The sequence below is a fragment of the Pelodiscus sinensis genome, chromosome 2 (assembly GCF_049634645.1).
Source record: "Pelodiscus sinensis isolate JC-2024 chromosome 2, ASM4963464v1, whole genome shotgun sequence".
Classification (NCBI taxonomy): Eukaryota; Metazoa; Chordata; order Testudines; family Trionychidae; genus Pelodiscus; species Pelodiscus sinensis.
In genome coordinates, this window is record NC_134712.1 from 251,670,595 (window position 1) to 251,687,918 (window position 17,324).

The 17,324-nt window shown below is 63.4% G+C and overlaps 1 protein-coding gene across 1 annotated transcript in view; it reads left to right on the plus strand.

The window, feature by feature from the left end:
- Positions 1 to 17,324, plus strand: part of LOC102457744 (uncharacterized) — a 45,397-nt gene that overhangs the window by 17,571 nt on the left and 10,502 nt on the right. The window contains exons 9-13 of the mRNA XM_075919838.1: positions 6,384 to 7,001; positions 12,140 to 12,541; positions 13,032 to 13,158; positions 14,026 to 14,139; positions 17,024 to 17,137. Of these exons, the coding sequence (XP_075775953.1) occupies positions 6,384 to 7,001; positions 12,140 to 12,541; positions 13,032 to 13,158; positions 14,026 to 14,139; positions 17,024 to 17,137 (1,375 nt within the window). The remainder of the gene's footprint in view (positions 1 to 6,383; positions 7,002 to 12,139; positions 12,542 to 13,031; positions 13,159 to 14,025; positions 14,140 to 17,023; positions 17,138 to 17,324) is intronic.

Below are 17,324 nucleotides of genomic sequence, written 5' to 3' on the forward strand. Positions count from 1 at the left end.
GGCGGCTCAGCACCATGCGGGCCGGGGGCCGGGTTCTGCAGGCGGGCCAGCACCCCTGCTCCTGCGCGCGGCTCAGCACCATGCGGGCCGGGGGCCGGGTTCTGCAGGCGGGCCAGCACCCCTGCTCCTGCGCGCGGCTCAGCACCACGCGGGCCGGGGCCGGGTTCTGCAGGCGGGCCAGCACCCCTGCTCCTGTGTGCGGCTCAGCACCACGCGGGCCAGGGGCCGGGTCCTGCGGGCGGGCCAGCACCCCTGCTCCTGTGTGCGGCTCAGCACCACGCGGGCCGGGGCCGGGTCCTGCAGGCGGGCCAGCACCCCTGCTCCTGCGGGCGGCTCAGCACCACGCGGGCCGGGGGCCGGGTCCTGCAGGCGGGCCAGCACCCCTGCTCCTGTGTATGGGTCAGCACCATCCGGGCCGGGCCTGGGGCCGGGTTCTGCAGGAGGGCCAGCATCCCCGTCTATGGGTTAGCACCATCCGGGCTGGGTCCTGCAGGCGGGCCTGCACCCCTGCTCCTGCGGGCGGCTCAGCACCATGCGGGCCGGGGGCCGGGTTCTGCAGGCGGGCCAGCACCCCTGCTCCTGCGCGCGGCTCAGCACCACGCGGGCCGGGTCCGGGTCCTGCAGGCGGGCCAGCACCCCTGCTCCTGCGGGCGGCTCAGCACCACGTGGACCGGGGGCCGGGTCCTGCGGGCGGGCCAGCACCCCTGCTCCTGCGGGCGGCTCAGCACCACGCGGACCGGGGGCCGGGTCCTGCGGGCGGCTCAGCACCACGCGGACCGGGGGCCGGGTCCTGCGGGCGGGCCAGCACCCCTGCTCCTGCGGGCGGCTCAGCACCCCTGCTCCTGCGCGCGGCTCAGCACCCCTGCTCCTGCGGGCGGCTCAGCACCACGCGGGCCGGGGCCGGGTCCTGCAGGCGGGCCAGCACCCCTGCTCCTGTGTGCGGCTCAGCACCACGCGGGCCGGGGCCGGGTCCTGCAGGCGGGCCAGCACCCCTGCTCCTGCGCGCGGCTCAGCACCCCTGCTCCTGCGGGCGGCTCAGCACCAGGCGGGCCGGGGGCCGGGTCCTGCGGGCGGGCGAGCACCCCTGCTCCTGCGCGCGTCTCAGCACCACGCGGGCCGGGGCCGGGTCCTGCAGGCGGGCCAGCACCTCTGCTCCTGCGCGCGGCTCAGCACCAGGCGGGCCGGGGGCCGGGTCCTGCAGGCGGGCCAGCACCCCAGCTCCTGCGGGCGGCTCAGCACCACGCGGGCGGGGGGCCGGGTCCTGCGGGCGGGCCAGCACCCCTGCTCCTGCGGGCGGCTCAGCACCATGCGGGCCGGGGGCCGGGTTCTGCAGGCGGGCCAGCACCCCTGCTCCTGCGCGCGGCTCAGCACCACGCGGGCCGGGGGCCGGGTTCTGCAGGCGGGCCTGCACCCCTGCTCCTGTGTGCGGCTCAGCACCACGCGGGCCGGGGCCGGGTCCTGCAGGCGGGCCAGCACCCCTGCTCCTGTGTGCGGCTCAGCACCATGCGGCCCGGGGCCGGGTCCTGCAGGCGGGCCAGCACCCCTGCTCCTGCGCGCGGCTCAGCACCACGCGGGCCGGGGGCCGGGTTCTGCAGGCGGGCCTGCACCCCTGCTCCTGTGTGCGGCTCAGCACCACGCGGGCCGGGGCCGGGTCCTGCAGGCGGGCCAGCACCCCTGCTCCTGCGCGCGGCTCAGCACCCCTGCTCCTGCGGGCGGCTCAGCACCAGGCGGGCCGGGGGCCGGGTCCTGCGGGCGGGCGAGCACCCCTGCTCCTGCGCGCGTCTCAGCACCACGCGGGCCGGGGCCGGGTCCTGCAGGCGGGCCAGCACCTCTGCTCCTGCGGGCGGCTCAGCACCATGCGGGCCGGGGCCGGGTCCTGCGCGCGGCTCAGCACCACGCGGGCCGGGGCCGGGTCCTGCAGGCGGGCCAGCACCCCTGCTCCTGCGCGCGGCTCAGCACCAGGCGGGCCGGGGGCCGGGTCCTGCAGGCGGGCCAGCACCCCAGCTCCTGCGGGCGGCTCAGCACCACGCGGGCGGGGGGCCGGGTCCTGCGGGCGGGCCAGCACCCCTGCTCCTGCGGGCGGCTCAGCACCATGCGGGCCGGGGGCCGGGTTCTGCAGGCGGGCCAGCACCCCTGCTCCTGCGCGCGGCTCAGCACCACGCGGGCCGGGGGCCGGGTTCTGCAGGCGGGCCAGCACCCCTGCTCCTGCGCGCGGCTCAGCACCACGCGGGCCGGGGCCGGGTTCTGCAGGCGGGCCAGCACCCCTGCTCCTGTGTGCGGCTCAGCACCACGCGGGCCAGGGGCCGGGTCCTGCGGGCGGGCCAGCACCCCTGCTCCTGTGTGCGGCTCAGCACCACGCGGGCCGGGGCCGGGTCCTGCAGGCGGGCCAGCACCCCTGCTCCTGCGGGCGGCTCAGCACCACGCGGGCCGGGGGCCGGGTCCTGCAGGCGGGCCAGCACCCCTGCTCCTGTGTATGGGTCAGCACCATCCGGGCCGGGCCTGGGGCCGGGTTCTGCAGGAGGGCCAGCATCCCCGTCTATGGGTTAGCACCATCCGGGCTGGGTCCTGCAGGCGGGCCTGCACCCCTGCTCCTGCGTGCGGCTCAGCACCATGCGGGCCGGGGCCAGGTCCTGCAGGCGGGCCAGCACCCCTGCTCCTGCGCGCGGCTCAGCACCACGCGGGCCGGGGGCCGGGTCCTGCAGGCGGGCCAGCACCCCTGCTCCTGCGCGCGGCTCAGCACCACGCGGGCCGGGGCCGGGTCCTGCAGGCGGGCCAGCACCCCTGCTCCTGCGGGCGGCTCAGCACCATGCGGGCCGGGGGCCGGGTCCTGCAGGCGGGCCAGCACCCCTGCTCCTGCGCGCGGCTCAGCACCAGGCGGGCGGGGGGCCGGGTTCTGCAGGCGGGCCAGCACCCCTGCTCCTGCGGGCGGCTCAGCACCACGCGGGCCGGGGCCGGGTCCTGCAGGCGGGCCAACACCCCTGCTCCTGCGGGCGGCTCAGCACCACGCGGGCCGGGGCCGGGTCCTGCAGGCGGGCCAGCACCCCTGCTCCTGCGCGCGGCTCAGCACCACGCGGGCCGGGGCCGGGTCCTGCAGGCGGGTCAGCACCCCTGCTCCTGCGCGCGGCTCAGCACCATGCGGGCCGGGGCCGGGTCCTGCAGGCGGGCCAGCACCCCTGCTCCTGCGCGCGGCTCAGCACCACGCGGGCCGGGGCCGGGTCCTGCAGGCGGGCCAGCACCCCTGCTCCTGCGGGCGGCTCAGCACCATGCGGGCCGGGGGCCGGGTCCTGCAGGCGGGCCAGCACCCCTGCTCCTGCGCGCGGCTCAGCACCAGGCGGGCGGGGGGCCGGGTTCTGCAGGCGGGCCAGCACCCCTGCTCCTGCGCGCGGCTCAGCACCACGCGGGCCGGGGCCGGGTCCTGCAGGCGGGCCAGCACCCCTGCTCCTGCGGGCGGCTCAGCACCATGCGGCCCGGGGCCGGGTCCTGCAGGCGGGCCAGCACCCCTGCTCCTGCGTGTGGCTCAGCACCACGCGGGCCGGGTCCGGGTCCTGCAGGCGGGCCAGCACCCCTGCTCCTGCGTGTGGCTCAGCACCACGCGGGCCGGGGGCCGGGTTCTGCGGGCGGGCCAGCACCCCTGCTCCTGCGGGCGGCTCAGCACCATGCGGCCCGGGGCCAGGTCCTGCAGGCGGGCCAGCACCCCTGCTCCTGCGCGCGGCTCAGCACCATGCGGGCCTGGGGCCGGGTCTTGCAGGCGGGCCAGCACCCCTGCTCCTGCGCGCGGCTCAGCACCATGCGGCCCGGGGCCAGGTCCTGCAGGCGGGCCAGCACCCCTGCTCCTGCGGGCGGCTCAGCACCATGCGGCCCGGGGCCGGGTCCTGCAGGCGGGCCAGCACCCCTGCTCCTGCGTGTGGCTCAGCACCATGCGGGCCTCGGGCCGGGTCCTGCAGGCGGGCCAGCACCCCTGCTCCTGCGGGCGGCTCAGCACCATGCGGGCCTCGGGCCGGGTCCTGCAGGCGGGCCAGCACCCCTGCTCCTGCGTGTGGCTCAGCACCATGCGGGCCTCGGGCCGGGTCCTGCAGGCGGGCCAGCACCCCTGCTCCTGCGTGTGGCTCAGCACCATGCGGGCCTCGGGCCGGGTCCTGCAGGCGGGCCAGCACCCCTGCTCCTGCGTGCGGCTCAGCACCACGCGGGCCGGGGGCCGGGTCCTGCGGGCGGGCCAGCATCCCTGCTCCTGCGTGCGGCTCAGCACCACGCGGGCCGGGGGCCGGGTCCTGCGGGCGGGCCAGCACCCCTGCTCCTGCGGGCGGGCCAGCACCCCTGCTCCTGCGGGCGGCTCAGCACCACGCGGGCCGGGGGCCGGGTCCTGCGGGCGGGCCAGCACCCCTGCTCCTGCGCGCGGCTCAGCACCACGCGGGCCGGGGCCGGGTTCTCCAGGCGGGCCAGCACCCCTGCTCCTGCGGGCGGCTCAGCACCACGCGGGCCGGGGCCGGGTCCTGCAGGCGGGCCAGCACCCCTGCTCCTGCGGGCGGCTCAGCACCATGCGGGCCGGGGGCCGGGTCCTGCAGGCGGGCCAGCACCCCTGCTCCTGCGCGCGGCTCAGCACCAGGCGGGCGGGGGGCCGGGTTCTGCAGGCGGGCCAGCACCCCTGCTCCTGCGGGCGGCTCAGCACCACGCGGGCCGGGGCCGGGTCCTGCAGGCGGGCCAACACCCCTGCTCCTGCGGGCGGCTCAGCACCACGCGGGCCGGGGCCGGGTCCTGCAGGCGGGCCAGCACCCCTGCTCCTGCGCGCGGCTCAGCACCACGCGGGCCGGGGCCGGGTCCTGCAGGCGGGTCAGCACCCCTGCTCCTGCGCGCGGCTCAGCACCATGCGGGCCGGGGCCGGGTCCTGCAGGCGGGCCAGCACCCCTGCTCCTGCGCGCGGCTCAGCACCACGCGGGCCGGGGCCGGGTCCTGCAGGCGGGCCAGCACCCCTGCTCCTGCGGGCGGCTCAGCACCATGCGGGCCGGGGGCCGGGTCCTGCAGGCGGGCCAGCACCCCTGCTCCTGCGCGCGGCTCAGCACCAGGCGGGCGGGGGGCCGGGTTCTGCAGGCGGGCCAGCACCCCTGCTCCTGCGCGCGGCTCAGCACCACGCGGGCCGGGGCCGGGTCCTGCAGGCGGGCCAGCACCCCTGCTCCTGCGGGCGGCTCAGCACCATGCGGCCCGGGGCCGGGTCCTGCAGGCGGGCCAGCACCCCTGCTCCTGCGTGTGGCTCAGCACCACGCGGGCCGGGTCCGGGTCCTGCAGGCGGGCCAGCACCCCTGCTCCTGCGTGTGGCTCAGCACCACGCGGGCCGGGGGCCGGGTTCTGCGGGCGGGCCAGCACCCCTGCTCCTGCGGGCGGCTCAGCACCATGCGGCCCGGGGCCAGGTCCTGCAGGCGGGCCAGCACCCCTGCTCCTGCGCGCGGCTCAGCACCATGCGGGCCTGGGGCCGGGTCTTGCAGGCGGGCCAGCACCCCTGCTCCTGCGCGCGGCTCAGCACCATGCGGCCCGGGGCCAGGTCCTGCAGGCGGGCCAGCACCCCTGCTCCTGCGGGCGGCTCAGCACCATGCGGCCCGGGGCCGGGTCCTGCAGGCGGGCCAGCACCCCTGCTCCTGCGTGTGGCTCAGCACCATGCGGGCCTCGGGCCGGGTCCTGCAGGCGGGCCAGCACCCCTGCTCCTGCGGGCGGCTCAGCACCATGCGGGCCTCGGGCCGGGTCCTGCAGGCGGGCCAGCACCCCTGCTCCTGCGTGTGGCTCAGCACCATGCGGGCCTCGGGCCGGGTCCTGCAGGCGGGCCAGCACCCCTGCTCCTGCGTGTGGCTCAGCACCATGCGGGCCTCGGGCCGGGTCCTGCAGGCGGGCCAGCACCCCTGCTCCTGCGTGCGGCTCAGCACCACGCGGGCCGGGGGCCGGGTCCTGCGGGCGGGCCAGCATCCCTGCTCCTGCGTGCGGCTCAGCACCACGCGGGCCGGGGGCCGGGTCCTGCGGGCGGGCCAGCACCCCTGCTCCTGCGGGCGGGCCAGCACCCCTGCTCCTGCGGGCGGCTCAGCACCACGCGGGCCGGGGGCCGGGTCCTGCGGGCGGGCCAGCACCCCTGCTCCTGCGCGCGGCTCAGCACCACGCGGGCCGGGGCCGGGTTCTCCAGGCGGGCCAGCACCCCTGCTCCTGCGGGCGGCTCAGCACCACGCGGGCCGGGGCCGGGTCCTGCAGGCGGGCCAGCACCCCTGCTCCTGCGGGCGGCTCAGCACCCCTGCTCCTGCGCGTGGCTCAGCACCACGCGGGCCGGGGACGGGTCCTGCAGGCGGGCCAGCACCCCTGCTCCTGCGGGCGGCTCAGCACCCCTGCTCCTGCGCGCGGCTCAGCACCACGCGGGTCCGGGGCCGGGTTCTGCAGGCGGGCCAGCACCCCTGCTCCTGCGGGCGGCTCAGCACCACGCGGGCCGGGGCCGGGTCCTGCAGGCGGGCCAGCACCCCTGCTCCTGCGGGCGGCTCAGCACCAGGCGGGCCGGGGGCCGGGTCCTGCGGGCGGGCCAGCACCCCTGCTCCTGCGTGCGGCTCAGCACTACGCGGGCCGGGGGCCGGGTCCTGCGGGCGGGCCAGCACCCCTGCTCCTGCGGGCGGCTCAGCACCAGGCGGGCCGGGGCCGGGTCCTGCAGGCGGGCCAGCACCCCTGCTCCTGCGGGCGGCTCAGCACCCCCCGGCCGGGCTCGCCCAGGAGGGCCCCGCCGGTGCCGAGCTGGCCGCGCCGTGCCCGGTAGGCGGCACTGCTCGGTCTCGCCGCCCCTGGCGCGCCGGCCGCCCGTGCTCTTGGCAGGACCAACGAGGCGGCGGCGGCTCCCAGGCTGCACTCGGGCCGCTCCCTCCCCAGCATGGCAGCGGGGCCCAGCGCGCGCCCCTAGCGAGCCCCGGGCCGGGACACGCGGAGCTCGGGCCGCTTCCCCCGGGAGCCAGCCGCGCGGGGCCATGGCCGAGTGGGCGCCGGCCCAGGTAAGGGCCCGCTGGGGAGCGGCGCTGGGGCGGGGCCCGACCCCGCTGGCGAGCTCGGGGTGGGGGGCCCCGCTGCAGAGAGGCCCCCCCCCCGGATGCAGCCAGCTCTGGGGAGGGCGCCGCGTGCGGCCACAGCGGCGTAGAACGGGCAGCAAAGAGCCGCGGGGCGCGGCCCCGACCTTTCCCTTGAGGGCGCTTCGGGGCCGGCCGCGGGTCAGGTCCTTGGCGGCTGGGCAGGAAAGTTTTCCCACGCAGCGGGGCAGGCATCAGAGCAGCCCTCCCCCCCCTGGAAGCAGGAGTCCTTGGACGTGTCCTGCCTCCTCTGGGGGCTCTCCCGGTCCATCCCTGTGCGGATCCGCGCCCCTCCGTGCCAGGGCTCTGGGCTGCGCGCACACGTCGGGGCAGCCAGTCCTGCAGGCAAAGGGCAGTTTTGCTTGTTCGAAGCCACTTGGCTGGACTATCCCCTTGCTCTGCAGCTCTGAGCGAAGGGGGACAGGGCTGCGGACGGCCTGGCTCTAGACCAGCCTCCGCTCCGGAGAGCGGTATCGTTTTCCGCTTCCTCGGGGCGGGGAACCTTTTTTGGGTTGGGGCCGCTGAGCCACAGAAAAATCAGTCGGGGGCTGCGCGTAAAGAAGAAGCAAAAAGAAAAGAAAACCAAACCTGCACCCGACAGAGAAGGCGAAAGACGCTCCCCATCTTCCCCTCGCACACCAGAACCGAGGGCAGGGCTGGGCTGAGCAAGATGCGGCCTGGGGGCTGGATGCGGCCTACCCAATGCTTTGATCTGGCCCACGGGCTGCCTCTGGCCGCTTTCAATGTATATCCTGCTGCCGGTGCCACCGAATATCCAGGCAGTGGCTCTGGCAGTGGGATCCTATTTAAATGGCTCCCAACTCCTGGTCATGGCATGTAGGGTGAAATGGTCTGAGGCAGCTTGTTGGAAATAAAGTCTGGACACGTTGAGCGCTACCCTGGCAGGGGCTGGAGCCGCGAGCCCTTTAAATAGCTGCAGCAACTCCAGAGCAGGGCTAAGAGCCGAGAGCCTTTTGCTGTGTGTTTACTTCGAAGCCTTTATTCTTCATTGAATAAAGAAAAGTTAATCATTAGTTCCTATAAAATAGGGACTAGAGGACACCAAATGAAATTAATGAGTAGCAGGTTTAAAACTAATAAGCGAAAGTGCTTCTTCACACAGCATGTAGTCAACCTGTGGAACTCCTTGCCAGAGGAGGCTGTGAAGGGTAGGACTATAATAGAGTTTAAAGAGAAGCTAGATAAATTCATGGAGGTTAGGTCCATAAAAGGCTATTAGCCTGAGGGTAGAATTGGTGTCCCTGGCCTCTGTTTGTCAGAGGCTGGAGACGGACTGCACGAGACAAATCGCATGATCATTGTCTTCGGTCCACCCCCTCTGGGGCATCTGGTGCTGGCCACTGTCAGCAGACAGGATACTGGGCTAGATGGACCTTTGGTCTGACCCAGTACGGCCGTTCTTATGCCTCCAGTCACAGACAGCTCTGGAGGGAGGTTAGTCTGCATCCCCACTCCTTCCACCCTCAGCTCTGCCCCATCTGGGAGGTTAGAGGGGTGGAGCCAACCCAGGACCATGTACCAACATTTATTAAGTGCCCCCCTCCTGAAAAAATTATTGCCCACCTAGTAGGACCCAGGCTAGAAGATTCTGTGTGCTCCAGCCCCATGGAGGCATGGTGGGAGGACTGGAGTGTCTGTATGGACTCCCCAGTGCGGGGGGTGGGGAGCCCTGAGCTTTCAGGGTCCAGATCCAGGTAAATCCTGGATTATCCACCCCGCTCTAAACTAACCATTCCCAGGTTTTTCAATCTCTTCCCATAAGGAAGTCTTTTTCAGGCTTCTTAAGCTCTTGTTCTCCATCTCTGATCCCCCCCCCTACCAAAAGAATGATTAGAGCTGACCCCAGGAGTCAGCTGAGGGCATCTCATTGACTTGTATGATGGTGTAAACACCAGTTCAGAGCTGAAAGAAAACACACATTCAAGTTTGCAAAAACATTTGAGGTTTCTGAATTTATTTTCATTCTGCTCAGCGGGAAACCAGGGACTTCTGATTTTTTTTTTCCCATGAAAAATTCCCTCTAGAATAGTCTGTAGCCTATTGGTAGAACCCTGCACAGTCCCAGGAGATAGATGTTTAAGCAAAATTGGTATCTGCAGCTGCAAAAATGATCTGTGGATCTCTACATCCACATTCGTGGATGCAGGTAACTTCAGATGTAAAGTGGATATTCTCAAATTTGAAGGGTTCTAGATACAAAATTTGTATCTGCATCCCCCAAAATGAGCTGCGGATATTCACATCCATGGGTGCAGATACTTAGCGATATAAAGTGGCTATCTGCCGATTTGCAGGGCTCTATCCTTTAGTGAAGTGTGAGGGGCCTGCTTACCTGCTGCTCGGATGAGTGTCCTAAATGTTGGAATGAGAAGTTTGGTTTGGACTAGAAATTCCATGTTAGACCCGTGAAATCTACCTGGCAAAAATTTAATCAAAACTGATCCACTTCTGTGAAAAATTTCAGGTTAGACAAATCAACATTTTCCAGTGGGAAAGGGGGAGAAGAATGTTTAAAAATTCAGGCTGGAATAATAACCTGCCTCTGTAAACTCCACCCCAATTCATCTGAAGAACTAGGTTTTACCTACAAACGCTTATCCCCAATAGCACCCTAAATTCGAAATAAGATATGCAATTTGCGCTGTACAAATTGCGTATCTTATTTCTATTCTATTTCAAGATAGCTTATTTTGAAATTTAGCATGTCTACACAGCACCAAATTTCGAAATAACGCACTATTTCGAGACATCCCTTAACCCTTGTGGAACGAGGGTTACAGGGATGCCGAAAAAACGTGCCCGTTATTTAAACAAATATTTGACTTAACGAGCAGCTTGTTAAGACACGGGGTAGTTATTTCAGGATATTTCCGGTATCCCAAAATAGTCATGCAGTGTAGACGTCCCCTTAGTCTCTAAGGTACCACAGGACACCATGTTGTTTTGCAGATACAGACTAACACGGCTACCCCTCTGAGATCGTTCAGTATTGTTTTTTGTCCTGCTGTGCATGCATCTGTCACTTTGTTTACTTTTTCTGACCACAGCTGTACATTGATTTGTTGACTGAAGTTTGAATCACACACAGCTAGTCTGGGAAGCTCAAAATACATCTTCCAGTGTGAGTCATGTTGTGTTTGTCAGCATGGAATTTCATTTGCGCTTGTACTGCTCATCCATTTAGCCTGAAAGGTCACACTCAAGTTCCTCAGGCCATGTCTTCTCCCCAGGGAAGATCAACAGTGCCATGTTTGATCTTCCAGAGTTTGATTTGGCAGGTCTAGTTAAGACCCGCTAAATCGATCTCAGAGGGCACCCTGTCTATGGCCGTTACTCCTGTTCCTGCAGAGAGTAAAGGATAGCAGGGTAACTCAAATCAAGGTACATCAATTCGAGCTACATAATTAACATAGCTGGAATTGCGTGTCTTGATTCTACCTTTCCCTTAAGTGTAGACCTGGCCTCAGTCGTCTTTAGTCCTGACTAACCTGAATTACTTTTTGCCATCATCAGATTTATCCCCTACTTCCCACTTAGTAAATATATTAATCACTGATCCCTGTACAGATCCTTTGGGCATCTGACTCCTCACCATTTGCTATGATGAAAATTTGGCTATTCATTCCTACTGGATGTGAAAGGTCAGCCCAAAGCCATTTAGAGTCCAGAGACTATAAAACCATAGCTGGTGGGGAGAAAGTAAATAAGGAAAAGGTATTTATTGCTTCCATAACACAAGAACTAGGGGACACCAAATAAAATTAATAGGTAGCAGGTTTAAAACAAACAAAAGGAATAATTTCTTCAATACGACACACCATCAACCTGTGGAACTCCTTGCCAGAGGATGTTGTGAAGGCCAGGTCTTTAATAGGGTTAAAAAAAGACCTAGGTAAAGTCATGGAGGATAGATCCATCCCCGGCTATTAGCTAGGAGGGGCAGGAATGATGTCCCTAGCCTCTGTCAGGGCTGGGAACGCGTGGCAGGGAATGGATCAGTTGATGGTTACCCGTTCTGTTCTTTTCCTCTTGGGCACCTGGCATTGGCCACTGTCAGCAGACAGGATACTGGGCTAGATGGGCCTTTGATCTGACCCAGTCTGGCCAATCTTCTGACTTCTATTTTTCTGCTAAACTCTTTTGCTCTGTGTTGCCCTCGTCCTGCGAACCTGCCCCCTCCTCATTCACTTAGTCCCTCTGTTGTGTCCTGTCCCTGACCTGCAGATTGTGAGCTCTGTGGAACAAAGTCTCTTGTCATTTTTCTGTGCAGCATTTCCCACTACACGGCCTTGATCCTCGGTTAGGCTTTCTAAGCCCTGCTGTGACAACAATGAATGGAAAGATTCCTGTTGATTTCAGTGGGCGTGGGATCCGATTGTAACTGGTATTCCTGGGAAGAGGTGCCTCTTCCAGCTACCCCACTGATAAGTATGATCCAAATACTCAGGCACCACTGAAAAAAACGAGCACAGGGTGATACGTGTCCATTATCCAGGTGGCGGTGTATGACCAAGGAGGTGTTTTGCTCTGATGCCTCTTGAGTGCTGTGCACTTAGTTTGTGGTGACTGGAGCTAATTTCTGTCTCCCCGGCACATGTTCCCTTCCTATCTTGGATCATATTCTCTTCCTCGGCTTGCCCGGCCTGGCTGGACATTCCTCTGTTGTTGTGAGAGAAGGAAATGGCTACAATAGGAACTGACCTACTTTGCTCTTCTCCTTTTGGCCTGTGGATTTTTGCCACTTCTGCACTTGCTTTCCAATTAGGGTTAGAAGCCTGGGTTGTGAAATACAGTGCTGGGGGGAAGGAGTAAGGATGACTGTGCGTTTCTAGACTGGCTGGAGATGGGATCCACTGGAGTTGGCAGGCGAGAGCATGAGACCCTGAGAAATCCAGGCCTGTTCCCTGCGAGTGAGGTTCAGAGAGACATGGGAGCGTTTGGGATTCTGATCTGCGCCCTCCCTGAGCCTTTAGCGCTTTTACCACGGAACAAACGTGGCTTCAGCCAGTCTCTCTCTCTCTCTCTCTCTCTCCCCCTGCAAACAGATCCAGGAATGGAACGTCGAGGCACAACATTTGCTGCCTTTGCAGCCCCCGCTTGTCCCTGAGCGAGCTCACATGAGAGAAGCTCAGCTGCACACAGCAGAGGCCTCGCTCTGGACGGTGGTGGCGACGGTGCAGGCCATGGAGAGGAAGATCGATTTGCTGGCCACGCGCCTGCTGAGCCTGGAGGGGCGATCGGGGACTGCCGAGAAGAAATTAATAGACTGTGAAAAAACAGCAATGGAGTTCAATAACCAGCTGGAGAGCAAGTGGGCCGTGCTAGGGTCTCTGATCCAGGAGTACGGGCTGCTGCAGCGGCGGCTGGAGAACGTGGAGAACCTGCTGAAGAACAGGAACTTCTGGGTCCTGAGACTCCCCCCTGGCACAAAGGGGGAAGTTCCCAAGGTAAAGCTACCCTAGCTAGTGCTCCGAGGGTAGAAGCCGGTGCTGAAATGCTCTGTAATGCCCACAGGATGCGCAGGTCCCTGCCATGGAGTGGCTTGGAGTGAGGCGGGGGAATGCTGGATAACACGGGGGGTCAGTGTAACTCCGCTTTCTTTCCTGTGCATGATATTGGTGTCGGGGGAAGGTGTTGGCTGGTGGCCCCCGGAGACCAAAGCCAGCTGTACTCTGAGCTTCCCTCCACCGGACTGCAACCCTCCCCTGGAAGGACCTTTGAACTAGAGCAGTTCAGTCTCCATGGCCAGTTGGGCCTGCCAGCCAAGGGCCCCGAAAGGAATGGTGATTTTGGCTGTGTGGGTGCAGTTCTCTGGGCATTGGATTGGGACGGCCAGCGTACACAGATAGCCTGTTAGGGCCCGTTGCGATTGTCCGCTCTGAACTCCTGTATGACACGGGGTGATGCCCCTGACTTCCCCCACGCGTGTGATTGCAGATGCCGGTGACGTTTGTGGACGTGGCTGTCTATTTCTCGGCGGAGGAGTGGAAGAATTTGGAAGATTGGCAGAAGGAGCTGTACAATAACCTGATGAAGGAGAACTACGAATCTCTGAGCTCCCTGGGTAAACATTTGTTTTCGCTCGCGTCCCGGAAGGAGCGTGGATCTGTGACGTGTGGGGGCAGAACCCCTTTTTGTCACAGCTGGAGCGGTGGTTATACTCTCCAGAAGATTAGCAATTAAACCCAGACCCGCTGATGGGGGGAGGGAAGGGGACAACGGCCCAGAGTTCCCAGGCGCTGCTGCTGTGGTGGCAGCAGTAACACCCTGGGCCCTTTAAATTGCTGCAGGCAGCCTAAGGTCGAAGGAGAGGGGTTTGCCCTGCTCTGGGCACTGGAAGCTTGTGGGGGGCTGGCGTGGCATGCTTGCTGCCCTGGCTCCACCCCTTCTGCCTGAGGCCCCGCCCCTTTCCAGTGCACAGAGCTGGCCCACCCATCTCTCTGGCCCAATGGGGTAATCAGCACCTCTGATTAAATGGGAAGGTGTGTGGATTTAAGATTTAATGGGAAAGACTCCCCTACTCTGTTGTGGGTCCAATCCATCCATCGCCAGGGCTCGTTCTATCTGCAGTGGTGCTTGTTGGCAGGGCTAAAGTTGGCCCCGTGGTGATCTGTACATGTGTATGTTCAGCATGGCAGTGATGAAAATTCTGCTTCGTACGGGCGGGTGTTGGCTGCCCTGCCTTGGCCTGGCTTAAGCCCCTGTAGTTTTATAGTAGGTGAGTGGCTTAGCTGGACCATAAGCTCGTCTCCCCGTGATGATCTCTGACTTCAGAGCACAGCTCACCTTCCCCTGAATGCTTTAGCTCCCCTCCGGGTCTTTGTCAATAGCTTTTGCTGCCAAGCTCTGGTGATGAAGGGGGGTTGGCTTTAAATCAGTGAAAGGTGTCAAATGAAACCGTGGGTTGCCCTGATGTCTTGTCTCGCCACAGACCGTTCCCGCTCCAAAGAGGCCCCCGAGCCCCGCATCGAACGGGGGGAAGAGCCGTGTGTCCAAGATCAGCAGTGTTTAAAAGAGAGAGAGATCCCGCCAGACCCCTGCACAGGTAAGACGTGAGATTAGAACCGCTCCGAGGCAGTGGGTGGAAAGCCACGTGACTGTATCCCGTAGTGTGGCTTATGGGTTTTCTCCAGTCCTGACTACTTCTGCTTCTGCTCTTTTTGGTCTTTTAACCATCTTCCCTTTGGTGTATGCTTTTATTGGGCTGCCCTCCTGTGCCTCTTGCTGCTTGCTCCTTTTCTCCGAGATAGCTGCACTTCGGGTGGGCGCTAGATCACATTGCGTAAGGCCGTGGTGTCCAGCCACTAGCCACATGTGGCTGTTTGGCCGGTTGAGTGTGGTTAGTTGTCTATAGCAGTAGCCACTATATAATTTACATTTTCAGAATAATGTGGCTAATTCAGAACTGGTTGGACACCACGGGCTTATGGCTTTACTCCTGCTTGGCCTCTCTGGGGGATGTGCTGGCCACTGGGTTAAAAAAAGAGCTGGATACATTTGTGGAGAATAACAGGGCCGCAGTCCCATGATCTGGGTGTACCTACACCACTGGCTGTTAGAAGTTTGAGAGTAGAAGGGGGGGAGAGGGATCACTTCTTAATTGCCCTATTCAGATCAATGTCCCTGAAGCTTTGGTATTGGCCACTGCTGGAGACCAGATGCTGGGCAGCTGAGCCATTGGTCTGACCCAGTGTGTCAGCTCTTAGGTCCTTAGGAAGGTGGTGAGTTCTAGCTGAGGAGCGTGCAGACTTGGGGTCAGGCCTCCGGGGTTCTGCTCCTGATTTTGCCGCTAGCGTGCTGTGTGATAGCTAGTGTGGAACATAACGCAGGAGTAGAAGGGAGCTCAGGAAAGTTTTGCGTTCAGTTCTTATATATATTTACATAAGAACGGCCATTTGGGGCTAGGCCAAGGGTCCATCTGGCCCGGTATCCCGTTTTCTGACAGTGGCCGGTGTCAGATGCTCCAGTGGAATGACCAGAACAGGGTAACCATCGGGTGATCCATCCCGTGTAGTCCAGACCCAGTTTCTGGCAGTGAAAGGCTTAGGGCAGGGGTGGGGAACTTTTTGTGGGTTGCAGCCCCACAGATTAACTTGTCGGGGTCGCACACAAGTGAGAAGCAAGAAACAAAACAACCCTCACTGACCTGGCCTCTAAGTGAGAAGTAGAAAAAAAATACACCTGCCTCCTCGCATGCTCCTGCCCCACGGTGGGGAAGAGGGGAGAGGAGGTGCTGAGACTCAGGGTTTCCCCCAGGGCCAAGTTAACTCTTCTGGGGGCCTGGGACTAGTCGATTTTGTGGGCCCCCCTAGGCTCTAGGGTGGGGCCAAAAATGAGGGGCTCTGTGTGTAGGAGGGAGCTGCTGGGGGGTGGGGCGGGCTGGGCTGGAGGTAGGGTGCAGGAGCAGGCTAGGGTGCAGGGTCTGAGTGGGGGGGCAGGGGATTGGGGTGCTTGGTGCAGCTCCTGGGGAGGGGCACAGGTGGCGCTGTACTGCCCCATGCTTGCAAGCTCCCTTCCCTCCGCTGCTCCCATTGGCCACGATTCCTGGCCAATGGGCGTGACGGGGGTGGAGCCTGCAGGTTGGCACAGGGACAGAGCTTCCCTGCGCTGCTGTTTCCCTAATGGAGGGGGGAGCAGCATGCAGTGCTGCTTCCTCCCCCCACCAGGCAGAGCTGATCCAGCCCACGGCTTGCCTTGATCTGGCCTGTGAGTCTTGGGGCTTCCCCCTGTCGTGCAGAGCCAACACTTGCTCTCCAGCCCCATGGAGAATGCTGAGGCTCAGAGACTCACCACAGGGCTGGAGTGCCACCACCAGCTGCACTTTTGTTTTTTGGGAGGTACGGGGAGGGCCTATTATAGCTTTGGCCTTTACAACCTTCTCTGGCAGTGAATCCCACCGGTTGACTGTACGTTGTGTGAGGACAGGCCCAACTGCCTATTAATTGCTGTGGGTGACTCCTGATTCTTGTGTTACGTGAAGGGGTAAAGAACACTTCCTCCTTCGTTTCATGGTCTTCACCTCTGTCATACCCACCCCACTCCCTCTTAGTCATCTTTTGTAAGGCCAGGTCTACGCAACTTCAGCTGCGTAAAATATGCAGCTACAGTCAGCTTGCCGTAAGCTGAGCTTGGCACAGTCTTCACAGCGGGAGGCCGACTCTCTTACTCCTAGTGACTGTGAGGAGTACCGGCACCGATCGGAGCCGCCCTCAACGTTTGATTTAGTGGGTCTTATCTAGACCCACTAAATAGAACACTAGAAGATCGATCTCCAGTGCAGCAAGTGAAGACGTAGTCTAAGCTGAAGAGCCCCAGTGTTTTTAGTTTCCTCATGTAGGAGCTGTTCCATTACCCTTCTTAATTTTGTTGCCCTTCTCTGTCCTTTTTCCACTTCTAATACCTTTTTGGAGATGGGGAAACCAGACCTGCACTGTATTCAGTTCATATTGGGTCACTTATTAGGAGGCATGCTGCAGAAAGGGGACTTTTAGGATATGTCTATAATGCAGTAAAACTCCGCTGGCCGACGTGGGCTGCAAGGCTATAACACGGTTGTGTATTTGTTTGGGCTTGGGTTGCAGCTGGGCTCTGGGACCCACGGAGCCTGAGCCCTAGCCCAAGTCAGCTGAGTGTGTGTGTATGTGTGTGACTGCAGAGGAAACCGACTCGGAGGGGGCTTGACGATGGAGAGAGCTGGCCTCGTGAACGGGGGTGGGTTGGACATTCCAAGCGGGGGAATTACCCTGGCGCGTCACTTCCACGTCTAGTGAGATAACACGGGTTCGCCCCTCAGCCAAGGCTCCTCACACGTTCGTATCTACTCAGAACAGGCCCCCTCCGTCATGCGGACATGGCATTGCTTTGGGACGGGCGGTGAAGGGTTCAGAGCCTGGTACACGAACATCTCTCTCTCTCTCTCTGTCACACAGAATCCCTGATGTCAACGCCCGACATTCTCTCCCGGATCAAACAGGAAGAGGGGCCTTTTGTCGGGGAGCATCAGTTCTCGGAGGAGAGGGGAATCCCCGTGGACCCCTGTGCAGGTGAGCGAAGCTGGAAAGTGAGCGAGGCTGCCGTGGCGAACTCTGTAACATTGCTCTGCCCATTTCATGGATCTGGCCCTGCCACTGGCTTGTTATACATCCTTGGGCAAGTCACTTGAGGCCTAAATTTAGCGGCCTCTGATTTTGAAGCTTGGGGGAGGCCTCCATTTTCTCTGTCTGCTTCTAA